The sequence below is a fragment of the Elgaria multicarinata genome, chromosome 21, assembly GCF_023053635.1.
Source record: "Elgaria multicarinata webbii isolate HBS135686 ecotype San Diego chromosome 21, rElgMul1.1.pri, whole genome shotgun sequence".
NCBI lineage: Eukaryota > Metazoa > Chordata > Lepidosauria > Squamata > Anguidae > Elgaria > Elgaria multicarinata.
In genome coordinates this window covers 1,367,350-1,387,357 of record NC_086191.1, presented here as the reverse complement: position 1 = coordinate 1,387,357, position 20,008 = coordinate 1,367,350, and the positions used below count along the sequence as shown (strand labels likewise).

Genomic DNA, 20,008 nt, shown 5'->3' with positions numbered 1-20,008 from the left:
TTACATTCCTACAAGTTATTCTTACAAGTTCTGGTTCAAATGGCAGCTGCTCGACAGTTGGTGTAAAGCAGCCACTAACAGCATGGACTTGGAAGCTCCCGTCTGCCTGGGCTCCCCAGCGTTCAACGACTCTCTTCCTTTGCCTATGTTAGCTGCCAGCAGGCAGAAATGCAGCAGGTGAAGCTCTTCCTCGTGCATATTTCCATGCTCGGAAAAGCTTCACCTGCTGCATTTCTGCCTGCTGACAGCCGTGCAATTTCAGCTGTTAAAGGCACAGAAGCAAGGCCGATAAAAGCTGGCAACCTTTGGGGCACTGTGCCGAAGCCCACCCTCTAGAATATGGGCATAAGAGCTGCACCAGACTGATAACTTGCACGCAGAGCCTTCTGTGCTGGCTCTGTGCTACATGCATGGTACTTGTTAGATCCTCCTAAATATAATGCTATATAATACCCATAACAGACAGGCATTCTTTGCTGCAAGCGCTCCCCATTGCTCTCCTGGACCCACCCCTGGAAAAAAAGCAGAGACAGAAGCGGAGGCAAGGTCTGGATAGGCCCCGTGCCGGCAGGGCCACTTCCACTGCCCACACACACAGCAGCCTGTGAGCCCTACTCTGCATGAACAGAAGGCCCCGAGTGGCTGTTGCAGCTAGCCCTTCTGACAACTGCCGTTGCCACTTCCCAGCCCTCCGGTCTCTATCCATCCCTCCTCAACCTGGGGCCAGGTCTGGCTTTCCCTGCAAGAGAGGAGGCATGCCCAGGAAGTCCTGGGAAGAGGCTCCCTGCAGGTGCCTGCAGCAATCGACTCTGACAGCTGGTCTTACAGTCACCTGGAGGCTTCTGGGGGCTGGTTGCAGGCTGCTGCATGAACCAGCTCAAAGCCTCAATGAGCAGAGACCTCTGGGGAAGCAGAAGAGGAGGAGGAGGAGGAGACCAGGTGTATTCCGTGCACAAAGAAAACAAACGCCCCAGAGGATTCTGGGATGATGTTACTTTGTGTGCCCCTCCCTTCCCCCCTCCCTTCCTGATTAGCAGCATCTTCTGGTTTACTCTTGTTTCTCCCTCCACCCACCCACAAAACCCCATAGCCACCCCCTGCTGATGCCTCTTGTCCACCCCAGCTGCGCCTGGCTTGGATTCTGCCTCTCATCTACCCCACAGGGGTGGGCTTGCAGAGGGCAGGCAGCAGGGATGGCCGAGGCCCTTCAGTCTCTTGCCCCATTTTGCCATCAGAGGGGTGGAGGGTGTTGGCACGTCAAATCGAAATCTGCAAGGGGCTTCAGCCCTGCATTCTCCCCACCACCAGCAGCAGCACCACGGCCACCCATCACCCACCTCAGTCTGGCCCAGACTTTGTGGGCTAGAGCGCTGGGTTCTTCCTGTGAAGGCAGCAGAAACCACGACTACATTTCAGGGCTGCCTTTCATTTTTCTGTCTCTGGCCAGCTGCAGGAGCCCCGGCCCTTATCAAATTAAACCTGATACACTCCTCCTCCACCTCCACTGCCCACCCCCACACCGAATTCCAGCTCTGCCTGCCCAGGATGAAGCCCACAGCCAGCTCCCCTGGGAACGCATCCCAAATATCACACAGCGAGCGTGCTTCAGGGCGAAATCTCCTAACGCTTAATTTCGTACAGAGATCCAAACTTAACGTAACGTGCTGGGAAACTCCTTATACGCAAAGCACGTGCATTTAAATTCCTGCTCATCAGACCTTTGTAAATGCACAGGCATGGAAGCAGCTCCTCGATTTACAAAGCTCCAGAGAGGATGGGAAAACCTCAGGTACCACGGGTCTTTGCTGCGTTGATATGTCTGGAGGAGCTCCTGTCTGGAGAAGCCTTCAAAACAAAAAAGAACCGCTTTCATCCTCTCTCTCATTTTGGTGTTTTCAACAAGGAAGCTTCCAACAGAGCAGACACTCACAGTCTCTCTCACTCACACACCCTTCATTATTCCGGAAGAAAAGCCGGTTTCGAAAAGGGAAATTTTACCTGGCCTAGATCTCCGTTCTCTTGGCTTGATCGCGTCGGAGGCATGGCACTGGGCCCTCCCCAGCAACGCTCTAGTCACTTGTGGTGCCCCGTGGCGGCTGATGCGAAGCCAACCTCGCCAAGGAAAACCCCTCTGTCGAAGCCCAGCCCTGTGTCACAGCAGCCGGCGAGGGCTGCTCGGTGAACATCCCGGCGTTGCCATAGCGACGGCTTACCTCCAGCGGTGGTCCAGACTCCGGCTCTGGAGAGCTCCGCCGTCAGCCGTGCAGAAAAGACCCGTGAGTGATTCCCACTTCCAGTTCCAGATGTGGGGGTCGGCCAGAAGGACAGAGAGCGGACTCTCCCCCCACACAAGGCTCATCGTGGGGCTGCCAGGGAAAGACAGAAAGGCAGGAACGTTCATTCTTCGCCCTCCCTCAAAGACCTGCCGCCTGCCAGATGTTCCCATGTAGCGGCCAACAAGGCATCAGAGCATCTCCTGCAAGCAGTTCCGGCCTCCGACACGCCTGGGACAAGGCAAATAATAATCCGTCTCCAGCCGCTGCCTTTGATCAGGCTCCATCAACAAGAGGGGGAGCGCGTTTCCACAAGTCACAAATCTGTGCCCGACAGGAATGACAGTGTGGACGGCCCAGAGCCCAGAACCGGACGCAGACTCTTTGAGACGGGAGGGGAGGGGTTTGCTTTTATTGGAGGGGTGGGGTGGGGACCTTCAAGGTCTGCAGCGTGCAACATTATTACTTCAATTGTGCATATGTATTTAATTTATATTATTTTTAGCTTGCCTCTTTGCCTTATATTATTTTTAGCCTGCTTGTGGCAGCTTACAAATCAATAAAAAAATGAACATCAATAAAATCTAATTGAAATCTAACTGCGATAATCTAACACAAAGACCACACAACAACACACACGCACACTCCATAGATGGAGAGATACTGACCTGGTTCTCATGATTAGCCAGGGTGGCGTGTCACATTCTGAATATGGCAGCAGGTCTCTGATCGGAGTTTGCTCTGTGACATCCGAACTCGGACATGATGAGTTAATCATGGGTTAAGCAACCCAGACCTAACCTAGTCATTAGGTTAGTCATTAGGTTAACTTTGGGCTGTTCAAGCCACACTTAACCCATAGCATCTGGATTTGGATGTCGCAGAGCAACCTCCGATTGGAGGATGTACATGCAGAATGGCACCAGCATGCACCAGGCACACACCACTACAAATCATGGGTTTAATTAACCAACTATTTGCTGCTGTTATGTGCAAACAGGGGCAAATCTGTCAATTTTGGTTTTTCTCAGTTTCCCCATTTGAAGTTTTGGGCTCTTTCTGCTCCACTTTGTATTTTTTAAAAAAGTCCACACAAACATTGGGATACACATTTCTGAATGTAAAATTTGCCTAATACACATTTTTTTGGCCAAGTGATTTCCCCCAGTATCATGATTTTTATATGTTATTTTTACGAATACACACATTTTTATGTGTATTTTCCCCTAGTATACACAATTTTTATAGACAGTTTTTATCAGAGAAGCTCATTGCAAAAAAAGTTGAGAAGTGCAAATATTGAAGGATAACTGTCTTTTGGTTGTTGTTATTATATTATTATTATTATTATTATTATTATTATTATTATTATTATTATTATTTGCATTTGTATACCGCCCCATAGCCGAAGCTCTGTGGGTGGTTCACATAAGATAAAAACACTTAAAAACAATATACAAAAATTAAAAACCACAAGAACATGCAAAATGCACATACATGCAATTTGACAAACGATGAGCCAAAAAACAGACCCAGACTCATTACATATTGCTAAATGTCTGGGAGAAGAGAAAAGTCTTGACCTGGCACCGAAAAGATGACGTCAGCACCAGGTGGGCTTCATCAGGGAGATTGTTCCACAGTTGGGGGGCCACCACAGAAAGGCCCTCTCCCTTGTTGCCATTCTCTGAGCTTCCCTCGGAGTAGGCACCTGGAGGAGGACCTTCAATGCTGAGCGCAGTGTATGGGCAGGTTCATGTCAGGAGAGGCGTTCCATCAGGTATTGTGGTCCCAAGCCATGTAAGGCTTTATAGGTTAAAACCAGCACCCTTAATTGGCCTCAGAAACATACAGGCAGCCACTGCAAGCGGACCAGAGCCAGTCTTATATGCTCGAACCTTCTGGTCCCGATTATCAATATATTGGTATGGGAGATATAGATTAGGTAGGCTCATATTAAAATGCAAGCCAAACATATTTCTCCAGGTCCAGTTCTCACGATGTGATTGACCTGCGTCTCAGCTGGTCATTACAGACCCCAGCAGGGAGGGATGCAGGTTACAAAGTGGAATGTCTGTCTCACACAAAAAATTACTAGGATATCAGGGCAAAAGGGTGCAGTCTAGCCTTTCCCCTGACATACTGTCCATCTGTACACGTACGTGTGTGTGTGTGTGTGTGTGTGTGTGTGTGTGTGTGTGTGTTTAGAAGAGCATTCAATTAACGTGAGTCCTTCACCTGCAGATGGGATTCATACAGGCCACCTGAATGAAAATTAAGCCCTAGAAGGTCAGTTTCTCTCGGAGAAGGGTATGCTGGAAATAATAAATATTATGATTAGTATGGGAAGCGATAGGAAAGAGGCAGCGATGCCCATGGTCTTATCAACGAACAGATTTTATAGGCCTAAAGACCCCTGCAAAACCTGATTGTGGGCTGCACCACGTTCATCCCTCCTTAAAGAAACGATTACCCACCTGTCTAAAACCATTTCTAGGTGGCCTTTGCAGACGGCACCCTCTTAAAGCCACGTACAAGATAAAAAACACACCGTGGAAGTTGCCTTGGTTATTTTCATGCTCAAATTATGGATGTACATTTGGATACGGAGCGGGTTGTGGCAACCAGTGGTGCAGTGGTAAATTTTGAAGAGCAGGCGCTCATTTTGACTGTGTGTGATTGTGTGTGCACACATATGGCCCACATGCACACATGTGGCACACATGCACAATTTATTAGAGTCCACATGACTGCAGTCCTGTGCACCGTCACCTGGGAGTCCTCTCCAGTGAGCTCAGTGGAGCTTCCTTCTGACGGCAGAGGCTCAGCTCATAAAACACGCTGAGCTTCAACCAAGGCTCTTCAGCCGGCTGAAACGCCATCTTCAGCTTCTAGTTTGAAATGGAAACGGTCCTGCCAAGAACTGCTACCCTGTAAGCCGGTGAAATAGGAACCCCATCCAAGGAAAGGAAAGCGGTGTCCGGCTTCAGCCTCGGCTTGGTTGTTTCCCCTGTTCTCGGACTTCCTCTGTGCTGACCTGTCACAAACCATCATAAACCCTGAAAGCCTCATCAGCCGCTCGTTCCCTACCCAGGGCAAGGAGGTCCTGTCAGTCGCCCTGACGCTCGGGCAAATGACTTCAGTACATCGCTGGTGGCACCTCAAGCGTGGAATTACTCTGTACAAAAGGGGTGCAGTAGAGTTCCTTGCAGACAGAAAATTAGTATGTTAGTATGAAGGTTAAGAGAGGACCCTCCAGCCTGACATGCTAGCTATTTTCTATGTGCAGGGACTGGTGTTTCGTTTTTCATGGGGAAGCTTCTTATTTTATGTTCCCTCCAAGGAGCACTGGAAGAGGGGATACCCCAGAATCCTGGAGAGGGGAACCCTTTTCCTCCAAGGGGCTCCTAGGTGAAACCTCTTTCTTCAGTCCCTCAACTCATGAGTTTGTCACTTGCCTTGCCCAGCTGCTTAGTTAATCATGTGACGCCTGATCACTGGGATTGTCATGAGGTGGTGGCCACGCTCCATCCTCCTTAGAGTAAGAGGTCACACATCAACGGCCTGACTGCAGACGTGTCAGGCCACGACTCCTTTGCATGTGGACCACGAGCATTGGCTCAAGAGAGGGTGGGTGGGGTTTCTGGTGTGGGTGTGGGTGTATATCTGGAAGAATAAAGGTTTCGTGGGCCTTTTGAGGAAGGAAGGAAGGAAGGAAGGAAGGAAGGAAGGAAGGAAGGAGAAAGGAAGGACCAGTTTGAAGAAATCAAAAAGTACATAAAGCATCAACTGAGAATTGGAAAGAAGCTTAAATGAACGGAACCCCAAATTCTTATGCCAGTTCTCATTGGACTTGATCAGCTTGCCTCTGGCCTGTATCATGAGAGTAATATGCTTTGAAAAACAGTGTATACAAGCAACTCAAAGGAGGAGGAATTATTGCCTGTTTTGGAATCAAGAAACTGAATGGTTACATCCAGCTCCTGAAGGAGGAGATATTTCCGAAACCTGGAAAACACAATACATTTTCTTCTTTTGAGCACTGGAGTTTACCTCCCTTTTTGACTCCAGTTCACAGTGCATTTTCCCTCTTCATCCCTGCCTGTACCATTTCAGACTGAAATATTATGTGTATGCTCCCTCCATACAAATACATCCCATGCACATAGACAACTAGCATGTCAGGGAAAAGGCAAAGCTAGTACTGTTCACCTGACATGCTGGTTTTTTATGTGCAGGGATTATTATTATTTTAACAAAGGAATCCAGACATGGGGTTACCAATAAGAAGCAAGCTAAAGTGTGTTGCAGACTACCAGAGTCATGCAGCCAGAGATGGTCCTTTGGAGCCCTCACCACCTTCTCTGTGTGACTTGAGGCCACTCCTGCCCCCGTCTCTATGCCACCCCCCTCAGACATCTGTCAGTCCAAGTGAGCACATGCAGAGTGTCGTTCCCTCACAGGAGAATGAGCAAAGGTCAGAAGAGCTGGCTGGGCTTTGCTTAGGGCCTCTCTTGAGGCTCATCATAGCCTGACTCAGATGGAAGAGGCTAAGGCCCTTTCTACACCTAAGGGTTATTCAAGAAAGAGGAAGGGATCATCCCTTGCCTGCTCCTGGGATCCCGTGTGGCATTTGGATGCACAGGAACAATCCTGGGATGATCCCGGAATATAGGGCTGGTGTAGACATGCCCTAGGAGCGAAGGGTTGTGGGGAGCCTGGCAGGATGCAGCCAAGGCCGGCTTGGAGAGAAGATGGCACCTCTGTAACCCCTCACATTTCGCAGCTGAAGCAGGGACTTGCTTGCATGCAGCGCTCCCATCCCCATCCCAGAGATCACTGCGCTGTTACTGAAACACTCAGCCACGAAGGCATTCATGAGCCATTTTGCAAGCACCACCTTTAGTAGTTCCTTGCATGTCTAATAGATGTCCTGAAAGGCTGCACAGGGCAGCCAGGAGCAGAAGGATCCCGAGGGTAACTTGCGAGCCACTAGTGCCTGATGCACCTATAGTTCATGAAGCTCTTGAGCCTGAGAATGGGGACAAGGTGCCTGGCCGAGTGCGGTCGCCCACCTGTGTGCTTGACCCTTGCTTTTTACATCTCATAGGGAAGGGATGCCCAGCTCGTCCAGGAGGATGTCAGCTCCTCGAGAAAACGAGTGATGCCAGCTGCTTAAATCGAGGCAGTTATTCGGCCACTCCTGAAAAAGCCTAACATGGAACCAGAAGATGCTGAGAACTATAAGCCGGCGGCTTATAGTTCTCAGCAAGGAGAACCTTAAAGGCAAGGAGAACTGGGCAAGAAGCTTGAGCGGGTGGTTGCCGGCCAAGTCCAGGCAGCCTTGAATTAAACAGATGATTTAATCCTGTTTCAATCAGGCTTCAAGCCCAGTTTTGGAAAGGAAACGGCCTTGGTTGCCCTGTGGGCATCACCTTTGCTGAGGTAGGGGAAGTGGAGTGCGACCCTGTTGATTCTCTTGGAGGCTTTTGACACCATCGCGCATGGTGTCCTTCTCCGTGTGTGTGTGTGTGTGTGGGTGTTTGTATGACACTGCACTGATACCTGGGAGCTTGCTCAGCCTGCCCCCTGCCCTGCCCTGCGTTCCCGCGCTTACCCGATCTGCCCAAAGCTACGTCCACTTGCATAACCCAAACCAAGGCCACCACTGATACTTGAAGAAACAACATGGAAAAGTTGCGGTAAATCAACACTTTCAAAACGTGCAATTACAGGGAGAAAAGCCATCGTGGCTGCAAGTTGGTGGCTGTGCAGCTATGATTCCTGCATTGAGCAGGGGGCTGGACTCGATGGCCTTTTAGGCCCCTTCCAACTCTACTATTCTATGATTCTATGATGGGTGAAGAGGGTGCATGGACACCCCCTGGATAGGTTGTCTGGGCTGGGAGTTGGAGGTGCTGCACTGTGGTGATTTCGCTTCTTCTTGGATGGCCGATGCCAGAGGTCGCGCTGGGAGAATAGTACTCTGTTCCTTGACAATTATGCCGTGGGGTGCCACAGGCTCTGTTTTACCTCCCCCTACTGTTCAACATCTACATGAAACCACTGGGGAGGGTATCCAGAGACATGGACTGAAGTGTGTCACCAATATGCGGATGGCACTCAGCCCGATCTCTGCTTTCCAACAAATCCAGGTGAGGCAGTGGGTGCTCTGAACCAGTGCCTGACTGTGGTGATGGACTGGATGCGGACCAATAAACTGAGACTCAGTCCAGACAAGACGGAGGCCATGATAGTGGGTGGCTCATCTTCCTGGCTAGGTGATGCTCAACCTCCTCTGGAGGGGCTCGCACTCCCCCTAAAGTTCAGGTTTGTAGTTTGGGGCTGCTCTTAGATCCAGCACTGTCATTGGAGGCACAGGCCTCCTCTTGGTTAAAAGAGGCAATAAATGAAACAAGCAATCATATGCAAAGACCTTCACTAAAGAAAGTTTCTTTTGCGCTAGGAGGACCGTTTAACTATAAGCCAGCTTCGAATGTACCATTCTTGGCGAAGGTGTTGTTGTTGCAACGCCAAGTGCATCTGGATGATAATGATTATCTTGATCCAGTTCAATTGGGCTTTTGGTTGGGATATGGGACTGAGGCTGGTTTGCAGACCTACACCAGGAACTGACGGCAGGGGCAGGGGCCTTTTATTTCTCCTGGACTTCTGGGTGGCTTTCGGTACCATCGGCCACGGTGTCCTTCTGGACTGCCTGGTGGGCCTGGGCTTTGCAGGTGCTGCTTTGCAATGGCCCTGGTGGTGCTGGGGGATGACTGCTTCTCCCCATGGCCATTGGTTTATGGTGCCCCTCAGAGTTCTGTCTTCTTCCCTATGGTAGAGTTACCAAATGGAAAGGAGGACAAGGCTTCTGCCCTTCCTTCCAGGTTGATGGAAGGCAGATATAAAAAAAAATCCTTTATGCAAAAGATGCTGCCCTTGTAATGAAACTGAAGTAGAAACCATTACCCACGTCCTGTTTTTTGTAGCTTCTATGATGATATCAGAAAAGAGCTGATACACCCTCTTATACAGGCTTTGCCTGGCCGCTCCCCAGAGACGCTGATGGTGAGCCTCCTCCAGGGCCAAAATCAATCAATCACTATACAGGTTGCCAAGTTTCTGAATCCTGCCATTCTCATGAGACCACATAGGATTGCTTGAATTTTCCTCCTACATTCTGTTCAAGATCTAATGTTAACACATGTCCCATCCTTGCTCTGATCTTACTCCTTTTTACCCTTGATTTTTATGTATTAAATGTATTACTAATGATATGTTTTATATGCTTAGGTTATCTTATTGACCTTTTGCTTGGAATAACTGTACCTTTCTTTTTCTGGTCTATTGACTGTAAATAAAGGATTGATTGATTGACAAGGCTTCTGTATCTTTAACAATTGTATAGAAAAGGGAATTTTAGCAGGTGTCCTTTGTATGCATGCAGCACCTGGTGAAATCCCCTCTTCATCTCAACAGTTAAAGCTGCAGGACCTATACTAGAGTGACCAGGTACAATGGAGTACCTGTACAAAACAAGAGAGGAGCCCTAACTGTATAAAATGTTTTATTATGGTTTGAATTTTTGTGAACCGCCCAGAGAGCTTCGGCTATTGGGCGGTATAAAAATGTAATAAGCGAAACCCAAGGGACCTTTGAAAAGTGATACATGCTACAGACAAAGCTGTGCAAATCATAACTGTATTAGTCAGATAATGTATTACATAACACGCCATTGCTAATCTGTGTTAATACATTAAACATTATACAGATTGTTATAACTGAAATCCATACAGACATATTTGTCATATAAGAACAAGCCAATGCACAGAATAAGAAGACACCAACTCCAGACTGTGATAAACGTTTCAGTACTTCTTCAGTCAACTCTGCATGTGGACCCTTGAACCTTTAGTCATTATCAGGTGCTTAAGCTGCAGGATCTACACTAGAGTGACCAGATACAAAGGAGGGCAGGGCTCCTGCAGCTTCAACTGTTGTGATGAAGAAGAGGGTATTTCACCAGGTGCTGCAGGCATACCAATGACACCTGCTGAAATCCCCTCTTCATCTCAACTGTTGAAGAAACAGGAGCCCTGTCCTCCTTTCCATAGGGTCACCCTACGCCTATGTTATTTAATATTTACATGAAATTGGTGGGAGAGGGTGCTTTGGAGAAGGTGCCACCAGGGCGCTGATGACACCCAACTCGACTGCTGTCTGCCACCTAATACCAAGGAAGCAGTTGAAGCCCCTGAACGTTGCCAGAGTTCGAAAACGGGCTGGACGAAAGTGAACAGGCCCAGGACAAACCCAGAGACGTAAGGGGGGTGTTCTCAGCAGCAAGCCTGCCTCGGGGATTGGGGTTCAACCTGTTCTGGAGGGGGCTGCGCTTCCCCTAAAGGATCAGGCCCAGAGTTCAGGGGTGCTTTTGATCTTACACTCTCCCTGGATCTTCAGGGGGCAACAACAGCTACGGGGTTTCGTGCTTGGGGCATCAGCTGTGATCCCTGCTTAGGTTTTCATTGTTTTCATTGTGCGTCCGGCCCTTTTCACCAAAAATGGTGCCCAAGGCGGCTCACAATACTGAAATACAGATTACAAACAAATTCTTAATTAACGTAAAAACTTAATCCATAAAAACTCAATAAAAAATACAAATAAAATAAAATAAAACCAGCACTCAATCAATTACAACTCCCCCTTAGCAACAGGCCTTCGTAAGTTTGTAATATCTGATCAGTTTTCAGGTAGTTGATGAAAACGATGAAAGTGGTCAAAATATGAATTTCTCCTGCAAACCAATCAAAGCCTCTCTCTCTCTCTCTCTCTCTCTCTCCTGCAAACCAGTCTAGGAAGAAGCTTCTTACACCGATGCGGAAATGAAGCCAGAGACAGCATCTCCAGGCGACAACACTGGAACAAACCAATCTTCAGCTTTGACAGGAAAATGCCCAGGACTGACTGGGCTGAAGGGAAAACGCGGCGATCCCTGGGTCAGGGGCATGTGCTGGGCTTTGACCATCCTGCCGCTTCGGTACCCTCCTTTAGTGCCTCCTCACCAGCACCAGCACCACCCGGGTCCCCACCACCGCTCGGCACCTCCCTTCTGCTGGGGTTAGCAGCACCCCCGCCTCGACCCGCTCCTGAGCCTTTCCCATCTCGCCCCATCACTCCATCTGCATGATGGGAAGGGGAGGAGGAACTGCACCTGTGGAATTTGTGCCTGCTGTGCAGCTGTTTTTAAAGGTACAGAAGGGGGAATGAAGAGCAGGCCGTTCCTCCTACCATTGATTAAGGGGGTGGAAGGGGGCTTCACTCCGCCTCTTGGCTTGGCCCACTAAAGGTGGACTAGCTCCAGCAGTGGCACCAGCTGCTCATCCGTAAGTGGCTGAAGGCACAAGCCGCCCTGCCCCACATCGCCTGCTTCCCACGGGGCTCTCCAAGGCTTAACATACCTTGAGCTCTTGCGCTAAGGAGCTTGGACTTCATGCTGGGCCCTACAATGAAAGGACCCTCTTTGCACCAACAAAAGCTGTGTAGACTTTTCTAAGACGACTCGCCACTCCGAAAACTTCGTGATCAAGGCACACATGTACCAAGTTTGCTTTCATGTTGCATAAGATGTATAATGTAATCAAAGGTTGGCTGAGCTTCTTTACTAGGGAATAATGGAAGCCCTTGCCAGACATGAGCTGCTAGATGGTCTCAGGCCTTGCAAGGAGTATGCAGATGCATGAATCTGAGCTGGACTTAACAGGGATACATTCTGAACATGTGTCCTGTAGTGTCCATGCCCCAGTCCTTCTGCTCCAGGAATTAATTGGGGGGTTGTGGTGAGAGCAGAAATCCTATTTGTCTGAGTAAAGCAAGGCCCTAAACAGACTCGCTGGTGCCAAAACCTCTGCTCAGTTCTCTCCTTCTTGGGTTTCTTCATTCGGATTTCATCACACACTTCCAGCCTCCAGGACATGCTTTCGCGCACCACTGAAGCAGGCGGAGGCTGCACCTGACCGTCCACACTAATGCCCTGTTTGCAGCCATGCTTAGAGCATCCATTTAGGGCTGGGAGACTTTACCCCAAAGCTCGGTTGACCCGTGGGGGCTTTGCGGCAGTCACTCGCCCTGCGGTGCGCACACGGCATTTCCTGCGCTTCCCTTGTGGCCGCACCAACATAGTCGGACTTGTGTTGACCTGTGGCTGCTGGATATAAAGCAGCAGTTCCTGCCCACACGTAGTTTAAGAGGCCCAAGAACATCTTGCTGGCACCTCACAGTTCAGGGTAAGCCCTGACAGCGAGCTTAACGGATTTCTCCGAAAGGCAGGCAATACAATGACTGTGTCCCATTTTAAGGCAATTTTGTAGCCTCTGGGCGTGGGCCGCGGAGTCCTTTAAGGACCTCGCCATGCCCCTGCGCTGACCTGCCCTGGATGAGTCTCCCCTTCACAACTCCCTTCCTCCCACGAGATGTGGTTGTGCAATGCTTGTCCGTCTGCTGGATTTGCAAAACAGACCCAGATGCTGCCTCTGCTCCAAGGGGGGGGGGGCAGCAGCACTCCACGCACACCCACCCACGCACCCACCCTCCGTCTGTCTGCGCCTCTCTCTCTCTCTCTCTCTCTCGCGCGCGCGCGCGGTCTCACACTATGGTTGAGTTCGGACGACCCGCTAATCAACTAGAGGGTGTTTTGTTTTGTTTTTTAAACAGCCGTTGATTCGCGTGTCGTCCGAACTCCGCCATCCTGTGAAACTCGGCGCCCCAAAGTGGTGCATCGAGAGGTTCGCCCTGGCCCCACACCCCAGCCGAGCCCCCCTGCTGCAGCGCAGGGCACAGGCGAAGCCGGGGCTCCAGCCGCGGGAGGACTTCCCTCCTCCTCCAGAAGAAGACGCCGGAGACCCCACTCACGTGGCGGCGCGGTCGTTGCTCCGCGGGGCAGGCCGGCTCCGCGCGCGCCTCCCCGGGACCAGTTTGCCCAGGCAGCGCGCGGCGGGCGCCCCGCTGCCCTCTAGCCCCGCGCCTCCCGCGCCGAGGACTGGCGCGCGGCTCCGGGCGCTGCTGCTGCGCTCCCCCGCCTCGGCCGCCCGGCCCCGCCCCTGGGCTCCGCGGCGGAGACGGCTCCGGACTTTCGCAACTTCCCCGCGGGAGAGACGCGGCGGGACTGCCCGGCTCTTCGGCACATGGAAGCCGGGGAGTCTTCTGCCCCCGCCCCCCTCGCACTCGCGCGCGCGCGCACGTGACCCCATTCCAAGGCTGTGAGGTCCAGGCCAGGGTTTGCGGGGAGGGAGAAGGGGGCCCCGCCGCGGCCGCGCGCTCTCGCCCGGTGGGTCCCTTGCGCGGCGCCAGCAGCCAGGCGCGGGCCCGGGCCCTGCCGACGTCCCCCGAAGGCAAGGTCGCCGCTGCACGTGTTCGGCATGCCTCGAGGCAGGCTGCGTGGAGCTCCGTCGAAAGCCCGTCCGGCCCGACTCTCTCTCGCGGGAGGGGCGCGACTCTGCAGGCGCCTGGGCGCGTCCCTCGTCGTGCGAAATGGCTTCTGCATGCCCGCCCCGCACCCCCGTCCGGTATGCTTTCTTCCAGGTTTGTAACTCGCGAGGAGAAGGAGGCAGCGTCGCAGCAGTGCCCCGTCGTCCTCCGCCACTGCGAACCTCCTTCCAGTTGCCCCCTCCAGATATGAGAGGGCGACGCTCACGCCACTGCAGCGCCCACCTCTGCGACAAGAGCGCCATTTCTTCAGCCGGGCGGACCTCTGCGTGGCCTGCAAGTGTCTCCCAGATGTGAGCCCAGATGTGCGGGGACTCTCTCAGTATACACTCTAAGTCCTCTTGCATTTGGTGGCCTTTGGGCCCCACTGGCAGTGAACACAGGTGGGCTGGCACACACAGGGCCCTCTTTGCAACTGTTACAAAGGAAAAGTGGCACGTGCGCGCACACAGCCCACCGCCGAGACTAAGAGTTTATCGTGGTCCAGACCTGCATGGCCAGAGCCCACGTCCTCAGATGTAGGAAGCGCTATCTTCGATTGGCAGAGAAAGGGGCATTCACATGGTATGAGACAAAGAGAGAGAGAGGGAGAGAGAGAGAGAGAGACACACGGAAGGCTTTGGAAGCAGGTGTTGACCCTGGTGCCTCCAGTTAAAAAGGTGCTGGGCATGGGATGCCCCAACTGCATCCTTGGGAAACTCCTACTCTAGTATGGGCTAGAAAACTTGATGTTGTGCGGACTTTATACTGTTAGTTTTACCCTACCCTGTGCCTGCTTACCCTACCCTGTGCCTGTTTGCATTCTCTTCCCCTCCTTATTGTTTTACTATGATTTTATTAGATTGTAAGCCTATGCGGCAGGGTCTTGCTATTTACTGTTTTACTCTGTACAGCACCATGTACATTTATGGTGCTATATTAATAATAATAATAATAATAATAATAATAATAATAATAACTGGATTTACCAACGGTCTGACTCAGTATAGGACAGATCCGTGGCTTAACATACACAAGAGAAACGTAGTGTCCACCATTCACAACAGCAGTAACTGGCGCTCACTCTTGCTATGTTCATTAACACTTGCAGCAGCACAGAAAACCCTGATCTCAACACAGTCCTAAACAATCAGAATCAAACTTGGTGATGGATGTCTTATGTCATCTTTCCTCCTCTCTGTGTCTATGAGGGAAGAGCAGGCTTTGAAGAGCTACTTCTACAAATATACCACATTCCATTCCAGTCAGTGGTTCCAGTTGCTCAGAGTCTGTATGCGCTATCGTGCCATGCAGCTTGCCGGCACATCAGGGAGCATCATGGGCGTGTCAGTGGAACTACGGACCAAGCGCTGGACTGGAGGCCTGGGTTCAAACTCCTTCTGGAGGGGGCTGGGGCCCCAGGTACTCCCTGACCCTAACCTACCTCATAGTGTGGATTATTGGGGCAAGAGGGCTATGCCCCGCGTCTTTCTTTGGAGGGCAGCATATGTATGTGACAGACAGTGTGTGCCCCCCTCCCCACCGGTGTCCCCCAAAGTAGCCAACTTTTCTTGTGCCCTTCATAGACTGGAGCCACGGAAAAGGCGCCCATGACCTCTGGCGGCCACAACGAGTAGATGCAGAAGAGGCCACCTGAATATTTTCGAGAATCCCAGGCAAAAGAGTTGACAGACTTCAGCCTGAAGGATAGGCGCTGACAGGGACCTGCCCAGGCCCCTTGACAAGAGATCCCTGGAGCTGCTGCTCCCCCTCTTCATCCTTTCAGCCTGCACCTTCACCTGCCTCTCGCTCTGGCCCAGACAGCAGCAGCAAGCAAGTGGGATCAAGGAGGAGGAGGAGGAGCTGGTGGCAACGGTGGTGAGAGCGTGGGCTCACTCAAAGAGGGCCTGCATGGAGGGGGTCTGTCTTTCCCCAGGGCCTTCAAAAACCTGGAGCCGGCGCAGAGGATGGGGGCAGCGACAGCGTTGTTTTGATGCCCAAGGTGAAGTGCTGCAATAACCTGCCAAATGGGTTTGGAGGAATAGTTGGGACAAGCAGCGTCGCCATATTGGGATGGCAGGAGGAGAACCCCTTAAGGGCGCCCGGCTCAAACTGCAGGTAGAGATCGCACATAAAAGAACGCCGTGGCCTTAATCCCAGCCTGCAGCCTTGCTGGCACTTGCCAGGTGGTGGTGGGGGTTTTTACAAGCTAGTTTAGCCTTCCTGTGTTGGAGGGACTGTTAGCCTCCAGAGGAAGGGAGGACTCACCACAACTTCGTGGTACAGCCCTGCTTTGAATGCAGCGATCCCAGCTAGCAGGAGAAGGATAGATCATTCTCTACCGGCATAAAGCTTTTCAGAGCTTTCCCACACAGGGCATTTATCATGCCATCAAGATTGGTTGCTCATGGAAGTTCGCTGGTCCTTTAAATAGGGTGAAATGATGGCATTTTCTGTCATCACAGTGCCATCTAGTGGTTGTAAAAATGAATCATATAGAAACATACAGAGCTTGCTGAAAAAGGACTTTCCTCGATTCAAGGCACGCCCATGTAAAGGAGCCGATCTTAATCCCGCAGAGAATCCGGAAGCAGCCTTGTGGATTGCAGCCTTGTGTGATGAACCCTTTATTGCATGCGGAAAGTCCCGGAAAGAAAGACCCTTCTTTGCCCAAGACCCCAGGGGGTGGCTGCAGTTGACCTACGCAGATCTAGATCTGGTGTCAGGGACTAGATGGACCTAAGACCTGAAGCCTCTGTTTCTGAGCAAAATTTGATTGCTTGAAAGGAACAAGCCCAGAGGCTGTGATGTCTCCAGCCAAAGAGGAGCTCTGGAAACAAGACTGGGAAAGGTCTCTGCAGCAGCCATTGCACAGTTGATGTCAAAAGAGCCTCAGAGACACTGATTGGCTGAGGTTGCTTTAAGAATCTCAACTCTTTCACAGCCCCACAACCTGCCAGCCCTTTTTAATGGTCAGGGATTGGGCCTGGGCCCTGCCCTGCCACGAACGCAGCTGCCTTAGCCAGAATCCAGTCCTGAGTCCACTCTGAGCTGTCTTCCTGCCCAAAACTTGGGGCGGGGCCAGCTTCCCCAGCCCTGCTGCTCAGGGGGAGCCTCTTTAAAAGGACGGCCCAGGGGGCTCTGCCAGGGACTTCTATGTGCAAAGCCACTTATTTAATGAACCCAGACAGTCCAAAGGACGGACCTCTTCACACAGCACGTTGTTCAACTAGGGAATTCGCTGCCACAAGAGATAGCCACCCATTTGGATGGCTTGGAAAGGGGATTAGACCAATTCATGGAGATGATTGCCTGCTCCTCCTGACAGCTGTAGGCCACCTCCAGGATCAGAAGTAGGCTCAGCTCTCATTACCAGTTGCTGGGGAACACAACCTGGAGGGCGCTCTTCCACTTGCGCCCAGCTTGTGGGCATCTGGTTGGCCACTGTGGGAGCAGAATGCTGGACAACAAAGACACAGCTCTTCTTAGGCTACCCTAGAAAGGCAATATTGCATTTCCCCCAAACGGATCCCTAGACAGACCCTGACACCAGCCTAAAGGGATAGATCTACTCCCGGAGCAACTCCCAGAGTGCAGGACACGGAATAACGGGCTCTCAAGTTAAAGGAAGCCAGATTCCAGCTGGACATCAGGAAAAACTTCCTGACTGTTAGAGCAGTGCAACCGTGGAACCCATGACCTAGGGAGGTTGTGGGCTGTCCCTCACTAGAAGCATTCAAGAGGCAGCTGGACAACCGTCTGTCAGGGATGCTTTAGGGTGGATTCCTGCATTGAGCAGGGGGTTGGGCTCGATGGCCTTGTAGGTCCCTTCCAACTCTGCTATTCTATGATTCTATGATCCTCAGTGAGTTTCCTTGCACCTTGCGTTTTTCATAGGACACCACTCATTCAGGTTCTAACTTCTTGCCACATGAAAATGGGCAAGGCCCAGAAGCAAAGGCTTTTGGGAGGCCTGCTGAAGTCATGCTTGGCTACATACACGATCAGAGGAGACCATCAGAAGCAGAAGTAAAAGAAACACAGGAGACAAGTTGGGTAGACGTCTTGTAAGTGTATTGGTTTAAGAAAATACAGAAAAATTACGCTATTGCCACATTATCAGCAAAGCAGGCCTTGGCAGGTGCGCCCAACAGCATCCAAACTCAACGGGCCCGACAGTCTTCTCCTGAAGAACCGTTTTAGGTAGTGGACCTTTGCCAGGAAGGGTGGGGGGTCGTGGTGTAGTAGCAAAGGCAGGGCTCTCAGGGGTCAAACCCTCCCGACATTCTGATGAGCAGGGGACGTTCTGCCGGCCCCCTCAGACTTCCTGTTCCCTTCAGAGCTTAACAGTAGCTGGGGAGAAAAGGATTTCCCCAGGGAAAAACAAATTGTCCTGAGCTGTGCCTGTTGTAATGTACCATGTCTTGGAGAGCCCTTGGCCTTGAGTTGGCCATTAACACCTCTTAGCTCTATAAAAGACTTGCTCCTGAAGAACTGGTTCCTTGACTTACAGATAAAAAGGTCTCTCCCTGGTGCTGGGAAAAGACACTCTTGAGCTGGTGGTCTTCTGTCCTTCGGGCCTAGCTGCGTCCCTCCCTTTCCCTTTCTCTGGCAATTTTAGGTCCCTCCAGCGCAAATCCAACAGGCTGACCTCCCCTTCGCCAGTTTAGTGCTTTATTAGCTATTCCATTGATTTCAATATATTGGGTATTATGCACTGCTCGGGGTGTGTGTGTGTGTGTGTATGTGCACACATGTGCATTCATTCACACCAACATAATACACACTGAGATTTCGCTCCCCATATTTTGGACCCTCCTTGGTGGCACAGCTAGCGGGGTGTCAGGACAAGAACCTGCACTTCAAAATTTGCTACTACACCACTGGATGGGAGAGAGTTGGGTTCAGGTGGCAGAACAGAGAGGGGCTCCAAAGCTCCGGCACCTACTTGCAGAGAGCGCGAGGCCAACCCCACCGGTAGCCAGGCACACTTCTGGCACGGCGCTTTGATTCTGCACCGGCACCCGCATTAAGGCAAGAGAGCAGATGCAATGCAACAGACACACAGGTTTGCTGTGTACGACTGAGAGGCTCACGTCAGGCTCCTTGCTCACAATGTTGCTCAGCGGTTCCTGAGGAAAGTATCCGGCTGCAGTCCAAAGAAGCACGCAAAAAGGGGGGGGGGGCGCAGAAAAGGTCCCCTCACCCCACTGTAGTGCCACATTGGAATTGAGTTTTTTTTAAAACCACCCACTTCTCATTCAACAACAGCCCGTTTCCTGCCCATTCCCCTCCAGCCTGAGAGGTCTTCCTCCGCCCTGCAGTCTTCTGCTTAAACCTCCTCTCCTGGAGCCATTCCTTGAGCTACGAGGAAAGGACAGGCAAGACTGCTGGGATCCAGCCGGGAGCACGGGAAGGAGGCCAGAGGCTGCCCTCAGAGCTTCCCTCCCGACTGCCCACCTGCACGGGGTACTGTGGCTCACACCGGTCCAGCAATCGAACCAGGGCCCGCCCAGGGCCTAGTGTTGGTGTCGCTGGGGATGCTGGAGGAAAACGTTCCCTGCCTTTCCCAGGGACATTCCCGGCACGGCCATCTAGACGTGCCCTAGACACAAGGTCACCCCCTAAGCGGATCCTTGTGTCTTCCAAACTTTCCCTGAGGCGCGAACCTGAAAATTAACGAACTGAACTGGAGCCTCCCTCCGCGCCTGTGCAGTAAGTCAAGGAGAAGGCGTTGGAGCTGCAGAGGCGGCTGGAACCATTGTGGGCCCAGAAAGGGAATTCCCTGCCAATGGACCGGGGGGAGGGGCTTGTGTGCTTTTGCAGTGGGGGAAGCTCCGTGGCACAATGTCACTGTGGGGCTGCTGCTGCAGCTGGAGCTCGGTGGGGTGGGGGAGTGAACTCCCGGTCTGGGCTGGAGGCAAAATCCCCAAACCTACCTGATGTGTCAGCGAGGAATTCAAGTCAACAGCCCATGAAGGGCGTCGGGGGCCAGGCCTGGAAGCAGAAAACTGGTCCCGGGACTGCAATAAAGGCACTGCACCTCCTGTGCCACTCAGCTCACCTGCCCTGAGCCCTCAAAGGCGACCCCCAAACACCCGCCACCCTGGTCGCACGAAGCCTCTTCAGCAGCAGCGTCTCCTGGCTCCCCCTGCCCCGGGCTGCTTCTGGCTGCCACTTTTTCCAAGGCACATCCGGCTAGTTCTGACCCACACCTGCTCACTCTTTGCACCCTCAAAGTGCCACCAAAGAACAATACAGTACATAAAATG

General features: G+C 51.8%; 1 protein-coding gene across 1 annotated transcript in view; it reads right to left on the bottom strand.

Moving 5' to 3' along the window:
* The window catches only part of LOC134412328 (semaphorin-4A-like), a 71,994-nt gene extending 59,541 nt beyond the window's left edge, over window positions 1-12,453 (bottom strand). The window contains exons 1-2 of the mRNA XM_063146229.1: window positions 12,356-12,453; window positions 2,214-2,366 (exon numbers count right to left, since the gene is read on the bottom strand). Coding sequence (XP_063002299.1) covers window positions 2,214-2,366; window positions 12,356-12,453 — 251 coding nt within the window. The remainder of the gene's footprint in view (window positions 1-2,213; window positions 2,367-12,355) is intronic.
* Between the last annotated feature and the right edge of the window lie 7,555 nt (window positions 12,454-20,008).